Source organism: Anolis sagrei, chromosome 2, assembly GCF_037176765.1.
Source record: "Anolis sagrei isolate rAnoSag1 chromosome 2, rAnoSag1.mat, whole genome shotgun sequence".
NCBI classification, from domain to species: Eukaryota; Metazoa; Chordata; class Lepidosauria; order Squamata; family Dactyloidae; genus Anolis; species Anolis sagrei.
In genome coordinates this window covers 13,520,435-13,534,787 of record NC_090022.1, presented here as the reverse complement: position 1 = coordinate 13,534,787, position 14,353 = coordinate 13,520,435, and the positions used below count along the sequence as shown (strand labels likewise).

Sequence of the window (14,353 nt, the reverse complement as noted above, 5' to 3'; positions counted from 1 at the left end):
TCCTTGGAAAGGTCTTCTACACTGAGGAATGAATGCAGTTTGACACGCCTTCCAACTCTGGGCTTGCCCAAAAGGGGTTAAGTCCACCGAATGCGACTGAATCTGAGTCCTAGAAAGGGAGGAAGGAAGGCTGGGAGGGAAGAGCCTCTTTCAGGGAAAGAAGCAAGCAAGCAAAGGTGTTGCAGAAGTCCTGGGAATCCGGCTTTTAAAACATTTCCTCTCCTTTTTTTAGCCAGCCTTGTTTGGAGTTCTTGTTTCTGTTTTTGCAAGGGTGCAAAGCTGATGCAAGGAAGGTGAGTTCATCAAAGAGTATCTGGGATCCTGTTTGGGGAAAGTGGGAAAGGTCCATCGAGAAGCAGGCTGCTCAAAGCTATGGAGTCGTGGGAGTTGTAGTTTGGCAAGGACCCGCCAAACTACAACTCCCAAGATGGGAGAAATGCACTGAGCAAGCAGGAAGCAAGCAAGAGAGAAATGGCAGAATGAATGCAATTTGACCCTTGATTTTAATTGCTAAGGTTCGCTAGTAACCATTCCTGGGAGTTGTAGTTTTGGCAAGGTCTTGAACCTTCTGTGCCAAAGAGTGCTGGATCCTCAGCAGACCCCTGGAACTCTGTAGCATTGAGCCATGGCAATTAAAGTGGTGTCAAACTATTTATTTATTGTGTCAGAAGCAAACCGAGGGTACAGTTATAATGTAGTTTAAAAACTATAAACAAAGTTAATAACTTGGCATGATACTAAATGTCCTTGGACCAGAAACTGGCTACTTGGAGTGCCTCTGGTGTGGCTGTGAGAAGGTCCTCCATTGTGCATGTGGTAGGACTCAGTTTGCATTGTAGTAGGTGTTCATACAATCATTGAGTGGAACTCTCTGCCTCGGAGTGTGGTGGAGGCTCCTTCTTTGGAGGCTTTTAAGCAGAGGTTGGATGACTATCTGTTGGGGATGCTTTGAATGTGATTTTCCTGCTTCTTGGTAGGAGGTTGGACTGGATGTCCCATGAGTTCTCTTCCAATTCTATGATTCTATGCACAGATAGGCAAACATTCAATGCCTCTAATACAGTGAAATAAAAATGGCATACAAATACACAAAACAAAGGTAAAGGCTTCCCCTTTCATTTCCAGCTTCTGGAGGCAGTACTCAACTCCGACCATCAGGAGGTGCTCTTTCTCCATTTCCAAGCCGAGGAGACTATTGTCCACAGACACCTCCTGGTTGTGTTGCTGGCATGGCTTCATGGGTGCCTTTCTTACTTTCCCATCAAAGCAGTACCTATTGATCTACTCACATTTGCATGTTTTCAAACTGCTGGGTTGGCAGGAGCTAGGGCTATAAGCGGGAGCTCACCCTGACCCATGGCTTCAAACTGCCAACATTTAGGTCAGCAGTTTCAACAGTTCAACAGTTTGGGTTGTTGTAGGTTTTTCGGGCTATGTGGCCATGTTCTAGAGGCATTCTCTCCTGACGTTTCGCCTGCATCTATGGCAAGCATCCTCAGAGGTTGTGAGCTCTCACAACCTCTGAGAATGCTTGCCATAGATGCAGGCGAAACGTCAGGAGAGAATGCCTCTAGAACATGGCCATATAGCCGGAAAAAACCTACAACAACCCAGTGATTCCAGCCATGAAACCTTTGACAATACAAAGTTCAACAGTTTAACCCATTGCACCACTGTAGCCCAATGTAGACTCATATAATCCAGTTCAAAGCAAATAATATGGATTATCTGCTTTGACAATCTGGATTGTCTGGCAGTGTAGAAGGGGCCTTTGATATAGTTATTCAACTCTTAACATGGCTCTTTTCTTATCTTTTCCTTACAGGAGAATCCCCTTTCTCTGATTTGGAAAGCATTGCTACCCATCCTTGATATTTGGCTGTGAGATCAGTCCAGAAAACAGTATTTCCTAATATCTTTGGCAACAACTTCAGAGGAAGAGCTTCCTTGAAAGGGTGCAAATTCTGCCAAACTTGAAAGAAGGCTAGAAGGAGGAAAGAACCAGGAGAAGAAAGGAGCAACAAGGCTCCAGTTTTTGCAATGGAGGAGCAAGACACCACTCACTCTAAAGCATGGGAAAGAACTAGCCAGGTAGCAAAAGACCTAGAAGTTGGACATATAGGGTGTACAGGGGAATCCTCGATGCAGGCATCTCCATGCCCCATAAAACATGAACCAGCGGAGGGGCTCCAGGAGCTCTGGGAAGCCCAGTGGCAGGAATTTCTGAGGGCGCTGCAAACTCCAGGCGTTTGGGTATCTGCAGAGCCCGCACCTTGGGATGACGCAAAGACTTTCCTGGCCTCTTTCGAGCAAGTTGCATCTACTTGCCATTGGCCTCGGGACAAATGGGTGGCTTTCCTCCAGCCAGCCCTCAGCGGGGAGGCCGAGCAAGCCTTCAGCACCCTCAGTTCCCAAGACCAAGGGGACTACGGCAAGGTGAAGACTGCGATCTTGGAAGCGGAAGCCATGACGCGGGAGAGGCAGCGGCAGCACTTCCGGCAGCTCCGCTATCGGGAGGCGGAGGGGCCCAGAGCGGTGTACGGGCACCTCCGGGAGCTTTGCCGCCAGTGGCTGAAGGTCGAGAGGCACACCAAGGACGAGATTTTGGAGCTGCTGATCCTGGAGCAGTTCCTCAGCATCCTGCCCACGGCCATGCAGAACTGGGTCAGGGATCAGAAACCGGAGACCTGCGCCCGGGCCGTGGCTTTGGCAGAGGACTTCCTGCTGGCGTGGCGCGAGGCTGAGAGGCCGGAACAAAAGGTGAAAGAACCTACACGTATGAATGATTCACCTCTTCAAATTATTTATTTAAGTAGCGTTTATGCCTGGCATTGCCTGGGTGTCAGAGACACCAGCCTGCTTTCTTCATTCTCCAGCTTTGAGAAGGTCTGCACACAATGTCTCAATTTGCAATGGTGGTCTGATTGTCTTTGTTGCTCTTTCTTTCCTTTCTCCATTTCCCTCATACATGATCTCCCTCTCTCTTTTCTTCCTTTCTTTAATCTTTCCTTGCTTTTCCTCATATACCTTTCCCTGCCCTCTTTGTTTCTTTTTTCCTTCCTTCCTCTCCTCTCCTCTCCAGTTTGTAGAACTACAAATTCCAGGATTTCATAGCACTGAGCCATGGCAATTCAAAGTGAGGTAAAACTGCATTGATTCTACAGTGTAGATGCACCCTCAGTCCTCTAGCAAATCTGGCAGAAGTTGACCATAGAATGGTACTGGAAGACCTGGAAATTATGTGCCGTGGAGGAAAGTTTGTCACAATTACTGTCCCATTCATTTCCTGGATATGTATTTACTTATTTATTTATTTAGGGCTTTTATATCCCATCCTTTCTCAACCTCCGCAGAGGGACTCAGGACGGCTAACAAAGCGGCACCCCATGGCGCCCACATCAAAACATAAATATACGATTTAACGGCAATGTAATAATAACAACAATATAAAACAGTATAAAACCGTATAAACAATATAAAAAAATATAAAAACAGACAACAAACAGTCAGCGGTCACCGATTTAAATCATTATCCGAGGGCAGTCCATCAGTTCTATATAAGTCAGCACGTCAGTAGGTCAGCCTACTTTTATAGCCAGGATTTTACTTGTTTCCGGAAGGTCAAGAGGGATGCAGCACAACTAATTTCACTCTGGAGGGAGTTCCATAGCCAGGGGCCACCACAGAAAAGCCCTGTCCCTTTTCCCCGCCAGACGCAATTGCAACTATGAGCAGGGTCTTCTCAGATGATCTTAGGGCCCTAGGTGGATCGCAGCGGGAGATACATTTGGACAAGTAAACTGGGCCAGAACCATTAAGGGCTTTATAGGCCAAAGCCAGCACTTTGAATTATGCTCAGAAGCTGATAGGCAGCCAGTGGAGCTGGCATAACAAGGGTGTTGTGCGCTCCCTGTACCCAGCCCCAGTGAGCAGACTGGCTGCCGAACGTTGGACTAGTTGAAGCTTCCGGGCAGTCTTCAGAGGCAACCCCACGTAGAGTGCGTTGCAGTAGTCTATTCGGGATGTAACAAGAGCATGGACCACCGTGGCCAAGTCAGGCTTTCCAAGCTACGGCGCAGCTGGCAAAAGTATCTCCCGGCCACCCCCGAAACCTGAGGTTCCAGGCTCAGCAATGAGTCCAGGATCACTCCCAAGCTGCGAACCTGCGCCTTCAGGGGGAGTGTAAGCCCATCTGCAGAGCAAGAATAGGGCTCCACAGCCACATACGGACCCACAGGGAAACCCATGATGGAAGACCATCTTACTCGTCCAACGAGGGATCGCCTAAGTAAGTAAGTAAGCCCATCTAACACAGGCTGTAACCCTAGGCCCTGTTCGGCCTTGCAACTGACCAGTAGGACCTCTGTCTTGTCTGGATTAAGTTATCAGGGCACACTGGAGCAGAATCTCAGTGTGCACGTCTTCCTGTTCTCTGTATGATCTCCTTGCGGCTGTTGTCATGTGCCTCCAAGGTATTCTAGCAACCTCAAGCTACCCTCTCATGGGGTTTTCTTGGCAGGATTTAGTCAGAAGGGGGTTGCTTTTGCCTCACTCTGAGGCTGAAGGAGTGTGACTTGTACAAATAGGTTCAAAGGCTGAACAGACTCATAAGTCAATACTCAGGTCACTGCTCTCACTGTTTCAGTTGTCGGTCCCGTTTCTGGAGGTGACCGTGGATTCTTCTGAGGCAAATCAGGTTCTGCTGCTGGAGTCTTTGAATACACAGCTTTCCAAAGAAACACAGGATGAAGAGGCGGGTAAGGATTTGCAGCTGTCAACGGGTTCTGTGAAGGGTTTTTTTTCCCCCTCCCTTGTCTTCTTCAGCCTTTAGCCTGTATCAAGATGTGAGGGGAAGTCATAGGGAGAAAGGAGGAAGGTTTCTCCCTTCAAACTAGAGGAAATAATAATAATAATAATAATAATAATAATAATGTGATTTTTAAAATACTGCTTGTTTTTAATTCAGTATTTAATTTGCATATTTTAAATTGTATTCTAATGCTTTTATGCTAAGCTGTTTTGAGTCTCCTCCTTGAAAGATAAGGTAAAGGTAAAGATTTCTCCTTGACATTAAGTCTAGTCTCGTCCGACTCTGCGGGTGGTGCTCATCTCCATTTCTAATCTGAAGAGTGGTGTTGTCCGTAAACACCTCCAAGGTCATTACTGGATGGAGCACTGCTAACGTCCTGCAGTACCTATTGACCTACTCACATTTGCATGTTTTCGAACTGCTAGGTTGACAGAAGCTGAGGCTAATGACATGAGTTCACCCCACTCTGTGGATTCGAACTGTTGATCTATTGGTCAGCAAGTTCAGCAGCTCAGTGGTTTAACCCACTGTGGGCTAAATATAATAATAATTATAATAAATATAATAATAATACATCTTAGTTATTATTTTTAAAAATTAAACTGAAACATTAGTTTGTGTGTGCCCTCAAGTCCCCTGTTAAAATAGGGGATTGGATAAAGGTTGGAATGAAGAAGGAAATGATTATGGAAGAATTTAGAGAAATAAAATTGACATGGTTCCATTGTATACAATTACAACAATGGTTTAAAAACTGGGTAAAAAATAATAAAAATGGAAGTAAGTTTAATCAATTCGAACAAATAATACAAAATGGAAGTTAAAGTATGTTAAGTTTTGGCCACTTCATGAATATCATGGATTTTTGGGAATAAGGGCTGCCCTGATGGTGCAGCAGGTTAAACTGTTGAGCTGCTGAACTTGCTGACCGAAAGGTTGGCAGTTTGTATCTGGGAAGTGCAGGTACCACTTCTACGAGAAGATAACGGCACTCCATGCAATCATGCTGGCGACATGACCTAGGAGGTGTCTACGGACAATGCCAGCTCTTTGTCTTAAAAATGGAGATGAGCACCACTCCCCAGAGTCGGACAAAATTACTATAAGTTAATATGGAAATGGTACCTTAGACCAGTAAGGTACCATTGATGTCAGGGGAAACCTAACGTCAGGGGAAACATTTACCTACCTGGTTTTGCCTCTGAAATATAGCCTAAATTATCTGGTATTCATTGGTGATCTCACATATCCACTTGCTAACTAGGGCTGAACCTATATTTCTGGGTTTCCCCTCCAACAGGTAACAAACAGGTGCAAAAGAATGAAATGAATACTGTTCACCAGGAAGATCACGAACAAGAGAAAATACACGATGACTCTCTGACAAGAGACAAGGATCTCCAGTACTTTAAGAAGGGAATAATGATTGGAAATGAACAAGAATTGGTGAGCGATCAAGGGAGTAGCCGTGAGAAAAGTATCAAGGGAGATGTTCTCCATCCAGGAGAGAATGACAAGGAGAGAAAGCTCAAAGAACAGCAAAACATCCCATATAATGAGGCGGCCAGTACATCTTTCCATTGTGGAAGAAGCTTTGGGCAGGGCTCAGGCATTACGAATTGTCAAAACATGCACACTGGAGAGAACGCATGCAATGTCCTCCAGACGCAGAATTCTATGGCCCACGAACCAAACCCCTATAAGTATTTAAACTGTGGAAAAAGCTTTGGTTCTGGGTCAGGCCTCAAAGATCATCAGATACTCCACTCTGGAGAAGCCCCGTACCGATGCTCATACTCCGGTAGGAGCTTTGGCCGCTCTTCGGTCCTGCGGGAGCACGTCCGGATGCACACCGGGGAGCGGCCGTACAAGAGCCTGGACTGCGGGAAGAACTTCAACCGGAAGCGGTACCTGACTATCCACGAGCGCATGCGCCGCGGGGAGAACCCCCACAAGTGCATCCACTGTGGGAAAGGCTTCCCGAAAAGGTGCAAACTTGTGATCCACGAGCGAATCCACACCGGAGAGAACCCCTTTGTTTGCTTGGTGTGCGGGAAGGGTTTCAACCAGAAGGGAAACCTCATGACCCACATGCGGCTGCACACCGGGGAGAAGCCCTACAAGTGCGGCTATTGCGGGAAGGGGTTCAGTCAAAAAGCAGGCCTTAGCTCACACGAGAAAACCCACACGGGACTGAAAAGAACTATTTAACACAGGCTGGTGGACTTGTATCTCACACTGGGAAAACAGTGGCTCCGGTGGCAAAGGACCCATAGGGCCGGGCTTTAGTACAGCTCGTTAACCTCCAGTTGCAGTAAAATCTTGACAATCGAAAGGTTGACTGTTCAAAGCCCGGCTCGTGTTGAGCTCCTGACTTTCAGCCCAGCTTGTCTACCTAGCAGATTAAAAACAGCAATTGTGAGTAGATAAATAGGTACTGCTTTAAAAGCGGAGAGGTATTTAAGACACCATAAGGAAATTCCAGAAAAATGTCAGCGATTCAATCAAGGAGGAAGTTTATGAACAAAAGCTCTTTGGCAGGGAAGATGGAGCGACAGCACCCTCTCATGGCTGGAACTAAGCACAGCCTCCAAGATGCCGAAGATGGGAAAGCCTATATATACCTCTATGTACAGTTGTCTATCTCGTCAGTGTATAATGGCATTGAATGTTTGCCGTATATGTGTTCTGTGATCTGCTCTGAGTCCCCTTCAGGGTGAGAAGGGCGGAATATAAATACTGCAAATAAAGAAATAAATCCATGCATATTTGCTGGGATTAGGGGCACAAAGCCCCCACAAACATCAGAAAATAATGAATTTTAAAAACCTGTTGTTGTTTTTTTCTTTTTGTGCTGTGTTACTTTATTAATGAAGTCTCTCCCCCCCCCCCCCTTTCCCCTTTATTTTATTTTAGGGAGAGAAAAAAATCAAAATCAAAAATCAATTGTTGGAATTATTCTGGCAGATATTTCCATTGTATGCATTAAATGTAATGCATACAAGGGAAATATCTGCCAGAATAATTCCAACAACTGATTTTTGATTTTGATTTTTTTTTCTCTCCCTAAAATAAAATAAAGGGGAAAGGGGGGGGGGGGGGGGAGAGGGAAGACTTAAAAAGGAATTTCTGAATTGACTCAAATTGTCCACCAGATGCCACTGTTGCCAAATATAGGAAAGAACAACGGGAATTTCAGACAGGAAACAATCAGGGACAGTTAACACCTTCTATAAAAGGATTCCCCTGGGCAGGAAGCAGCCAAGCTTTGAAGCTGCAAGGCTATTCTATGCTAATCAAGGTGGCCAATTGCAACATTCACACATGCCTCCAACAGACAAAGAGTTCTTTCTTTTCCCCGCCCCCCAGACATTCCACAGAGGTATAAACCCCACTTGCCTATTTTACCACAAACTTCACAACCTCTGAGGGTGCAATAAAATCCACCAGAAAAGAAAGCCAGTCTGGTGGCCGTGGTCTCTCTGAGTTCTGTAATTAAAGACTCCATTCAGCTTGTCCATAATCCATTTACATAGCTATTGTCGACATTGTCTTTGTCAAGTCTCCAAGATTGCCTAAAGGCCTGGTCCCACATCCATGTTTTTAATTTCTTTCTAAAGGAGAGGAGGGATGAAGATGACTTAATTTCCCCGGGGCAGTGAATTCCACAGACGGGGGGGCCACCACCGAGAAAGCCCTGTCCCTCGTCCCCGCCAGCCATGTTTGTGACAGGAGTGGGGCCGAGAGCAGGGCCTCTCCAGAAGATCTTAAACTCCTAGATGGGACGTTGAAGGAGATACGTTCAGTCAGGTATGCTAGTCCGGAGCATAACTGCTTCTCTCCAACCTGCTCCTCAGAGCAGAGCCTTTAAGCATAGATCTCAGAGAAAAAGCTCTCCAGAACTCTGTTCTAAAAACTCATACAGTTATACCCTATCAGGTGTGGTCCAAGATTGCTGGTTGACCTACATTACCAGCTGCACATAATAATGCCATAATAAGTTATTTCTTCAACACACACACACACTTGGTCCTGCTACAACTTACTGTAACGAAATAGACCTTGACATTTGGGAGTTGTAGTTGCTGGGATTTATAGTTCACCTACAACCAAAGAGCCTTCTGAACCCCACCAACTATAAAATTGGGCAAAACTTCCCATACAGAAGCCCCCTGACCAACAGAAAATATTGTGTTTTCTGATGGTCTTTGGCGACCCTTCTGACACCCCTTCACGACCCCCCCAGGGGTCCCGGCCCCCAGGTTGAGAAACGCTGATCTAGTGGCAAGCATTGGCAAGTACAGATAGGCCGGCAGAGACAGGCAATTAGAGGTAAATAGTAGAAGTCAGACAGTAGCCACAGAAGGTGGATAATGGCAATAATTTGAAGGCAGGCAGTAGATGGTGGCAGGTAGTGGAAGGCAGGTAATGGTAAACAACAGTAGAAGCACAGGCAGACAGTGACAAGTAGTGGCAAGTAGTGTTGGGCACTGGCAGGTAGTTGCTGATAGTAGCAGGCACTGGAAGTTAAGACAGTGACAGGCAGGCTTTGAATCACATAGGGAAGGGTTAACACCCCTGTAATGTTGGTTTTGCTGTCTGTATCCCTGTTCAGAACATTTCCCGTCACTTTCTGTCCCTGTGAGAATTGGATCGTGAAAAAATTGGCTTGTGGAAACAAGAATTGGTGAGAAAGCTTCATTCGAGACACTTTTTCCCCACGATGACTCTTTCAGGAGTGAATTTCCCTCTCGAGGGGTGGATTTCTCTCACTTCCTGTTGTGTCACCTCCGCTCTTAACTATGAGTCATTTGTAAGTCAGATGTTTGCAACTTGGGGGCTGTCTGCACACTGGAAGGCAGGGAGTGGAAGGAAGGCAACAACAGGCGGAAGGCAGCAGGCATTTGAAGACAGCCAGTGGCAGCAGAAGGTAGGTACTGGCAGGCAGACTGATCTAGATAGATAGATAGATAGATAGATAGATAGATAGATAGATAGATGGAGAGATGATATAAGACAGATATTCAGATAGATACTAAGACAGAGATATTCAGATATATATTCAGATAGATAATTCAGATTGATTATCAGATATTCAGATAAATATTCAGAGAGACTGATTGATTGATTGATTGATATTCAGATAGATATACAGATAAGATATTCAAATAGATAGATGGATATTCAGACCAATTGACTGATATTCAGATAGATACCCCAGTGGCACAGTGGGTTAAAGCACTGAGCTGCTGAACGAAAGATCGTAGGTTCAAATTCGGGGAGTGGGGTGAGCTCCTGCTGTTAGCCCCAGCTTCTGCCAACCTAGCAGTTCGAAAACATGCAAATGTGAGCAGATCAATAGGTACCGCTCCGGCAGGAAGGTAACGGCGCTCCATGCAGTCATGCCGGCCACATGACCTAGGAGGAGTCTATGGACAATGCCGACTATTCGGCTTAGAAATGGAGATGAGCACCACCCCCCAAAGTCGGACACGACTGGACTTCATGTCAGAGGAAAACCTTTAGCTTTACATATTCAGATAGATGGATTTTCAGATATAGATATTCAGACAGATATTCAGATAGATCGATATGTTCAGATTGATAAATAGAAAGATATACAGATCTTCAGATAGATATTTAGACAGCTATTCAGATGGACAGATAAATATAGCTATTCAGATAGGTAGATATTCAGACAGATTGATAGATATTCAGATAGATATTCAGATGGATTGATTGATATTCAGATAGATTGATAGATATTCAAATAGACAGGTATTCAGATGGATATTCTGATAAATATTCAGAAAGAAAGATATACGGATCTTCAGATAAATATAGATATTCAGGTAGGTAGATATTCAGACAGATTGATAGACATTCAGATAGACTGATGGATAATCATATAGATTATTCAGAAAGATTCATAGATATTCAGATAGACAGGTATTCAAATAGATATTCAGATAAATACTCAGATAGATATATTCAGATAGATATTCAGATAAATAGAAAGATATACAGATCTTCAGATAGATATTTAGATAATCAGACAGACAGATAAATATAGATATTCAGATAGGTAGGTAGATATTCAGACAGATTGATAGACATTCAGATAGATAGATATTCAGATTGATTGATTAATAATCAGATAGACAGGTATTCAGTGGGATATTCAGATAAATAATCAGATAGATAGATAGATAGATTCAGATAGACAGATATACAGATCTTCAGATAGATATTTAGATAGCTATTCCGATAGATAAATATAGATATTCAGGTAGGTAGGTGGGTAGATATTCAGATAGATTGACAGATATTCAGATAGACAGATATTCAGATAGAATGATTGATAATCAGATAGATTATTCAGAAAGATAGATATTCAGATAGACAGGTATTCAAATAATTATTCAGATAAATGTTCAGATAGATATAGATATTCAGATAGATAGATCTTCAGATAGATATTTAGATAGATAATCAGATAGACAGATGGATATAGATATTCAGACAGACTGATAGATATTCAGATAGATAGATATTCAGATAGACTGATTGATAACCAGATAGATTATTTAGAAAGATTGATAGATATTCCGATAGACAGATATTCAAATAGATATTCAGATAAATATTCAGATAGATAGATATAGATATTCAGATAGATAGATACATAGATAGATAGACTGAAAGACATACAGATCTTCAGATAGATATTTAGATAGATACATAGATAAATATAGATATTCAGATAGGTAGGTATTCAGACAGATCGATACATTCAGATGGATAGATATTCAGATAGACTGAGTGATAATCAGATAGATTATTTAGAAAGATTGATAGATATTCAGATAGACAGGTATTCAGATTGATATTCAGATAAATATTCAGATAGATAGATATATTCAGATAGATCAAAAGATATACAGATCTTCAGATAGATATTTAGATAGCTATCCAGATAGACAGATAAATATAGATTTTCGGATAGGTAGATATTCAGACAGATTGATTGATAATCAGATTATTCAGAAAGATTGATAGATATTCTGATAAGACAGGTATTCAGATAGATATTCAGATAGATATAGATATTCAGATAGATTGACTGATAATCAGATTATTCAGAAAGATTGATAGATATTCTGATAAGACAGGTATTCAGATAGATATTCAGATAGATATAGATATTCAGATAGATTGACTGATAATCAGATTATTCAGAAAGATTGATAGATATTCTGATAAGACAGGTATTCAGATAGATATTCAGATAGATATAGATATTCAGATAGATTGACTGATAATCAGATTATTCAGAAAGATTGATAGATATTCTGATAAGACAGGTATTCCGATACCGTAGATATTCAGATAGATATAGATATTCAGATAGATTGATTGATAATCAGATTATTCAGAAAGATTGATAGATATTCTGATAAGACGGGTATTCAGATAGATAGAAATAGATATTAAAATAGATGGATATTCAGATAGATCTTTAGATAGATATTTAGATACCTATTCAGATAGACAGATAAATATAGATATTCAGGTAGGTAGGTAGATATTCAGACTGATTGACAGAAATTCAGATAGATTATTCAGAAAGACTGATAGATATTCAGATAGATATTTAGATAGCTAATATAGATATAATAGATATAGATCTTCAGATAGATATATAGAGATAGCTATTCAGAGATTCAGGTAGATAGATATTGGGATAAATAAATATTGAGATAGACAGATGTCCAGCTAGGTAGCTCTTCAGTAGCCCAACCCTCCAGGCCTTGGGGGCGGAGTGGAGAGGCGCTGCCTAGACCAGAGCCCTGCAAGGGTTAAGCCAGCTGCACTCTGGTCCCTAGACAAGCAGGAAGTGTCCCGGAACATCCGGCCAGGCCAGCATCCGGTCGGGCTCAGGCAGGAAGAGGAAGCGCAGGCGGCGGGTGCCTGGGGAGGGGAGCACAAAGAGGTGAGGGATGGCGACGGGGCGAGCAAGGAAGGCATGGGTGGCTGGGGGAGTGAGTGGAAGGGAGACTTTGGGTGGGGATCATCTCACACACTGCTCCCCATTTACTCAGGCTTCTTGGTTGGGGCTGTTTATGTGGTTTGTTTTCAGCTGGCCTATCTGTAAGATTTTGTTTGCAGGATCCTTTTGGTTGCAGGCCCTTCCTTGTAACACGCCTCCCCTTTGCTATTGAGGGATGGCTTTTGTGTAGTGGGATTTGTAGAAGGGGATATCTATTTATATAAATAAAAATGTAATGTTTGTTTGTGGGATTAACATAACTCAAAAACCACTGGGCAAATGGACACCCAAGTTTGGACACAATACACCTCTCACGCCAACGAGTGACCATCACTCATATAAACACTGAAAAACACAGTGGAAATGACTTAAAAATAAAAAATACATTACAATGCATGTGCAAAATCACATATACACACATATATACTCAAAAATACACATATACACACACACAAAACACATACACACAGACTAGGCTACAGCAACATATGGCAGGGGACGGCTAGTCGTCTTCTAAATAAATACAAATGTAATGTTTGTTTGTGGGATTAACATAACTCAAAAACAATGAATGGACACCAAATTTGGACACAAGACACCTCTCAAGCCAACAAGTGACTACCACTCATAAAAACACCCGAAAAACACAGTGGAAATCACTTAAAAAGCAAAATAAAAAATACATTACAGTGCATGCGCAAAACCAAATATATACACTAAAATGCATATATATATATATATATACACACACACACACACAGGCTACAGGGTGGAATCCTCGGCATGCGAGTGCGGAGAAGAGCAAACCACTGACCAGCTGCAATGCAACCTGAGCCCTGCCACATGCACAATAGAGGACCTTCTTGCAGCAACCCCAGAGACACTCCAAGTGGCCAGATACTGGTCAAAGGACATTTAACCAAATACCAAATTTGCAAAATCTGTGTGTGTGTTTTTTTTTCCTTTTTCTTTTTAATCTGTGTGTTTGTTTTGCTCTGTTAGAATTGTGATACAATGGTTGCTGATGACACGATAAAAAAAATATACACACACAAACACATATACACAGTCTGGTCTGTAAATGAGTTAAAAAGCAAAATGAGTCTGTAAATGAGTTAAAAAGCAAAAAAAGAACAGATTACAATGCATGAGCAAAACCGCATATATACACACAAATACACATATATACACACAGAAAACATATATACACAGACTGGGCCACAGCAACATGTGTCAGGGGACAGCTAGTCTTCTATATAAATAAAAATGCAATGTTTGTTTGTGGGATTAACATAACTAAAAAACCACTGGATGAATTGACACCAAATTTGGACACAAGACACCTGGCAGGCCAACGAGTGACCATCATTCATAAAAACACTGGAGAATATAGCAGAAGAGATTTAAAAAGCCAAAAAAATAAAAAAATACAACGCATGCACAAAACCACATATGCACATACATACACACACAAAACACATATGTACAGACTG

General features: G+C 42.6%; 1 protein-coding gene across 1 annotated transcript; it reads left to right on the top strand.

Moving 5' to 3' along the window:
* The first annotated feature begins 78 nt into the window (after positions 1-78).
* Positions 79-7,638, top strand: LOC132765746 (zinc finger and SCAN domain-containing protein 31-like). The gene is made up of 4 exons (XM_060760021.2): positions 79-293; positions 1,826-2,760; positions 4,646-4,757; positions 6,111-7,638. The coding sequence occupies exons 2-4, from the start codon at positions 2,041-2,043 to the stop codon at positions 7,019-7,021; spliced, it is 1,743 nt and encodes a 580-aa protein (XP_060616004.2). The 5' UTR covers positions 79-293; positions 1,826-2,040; the 3' UTR covers positions 7,022-7,638.
* The last annotated feature ends 6,715 nt before the right edge of the window (positions 7,639-14,353 follow it).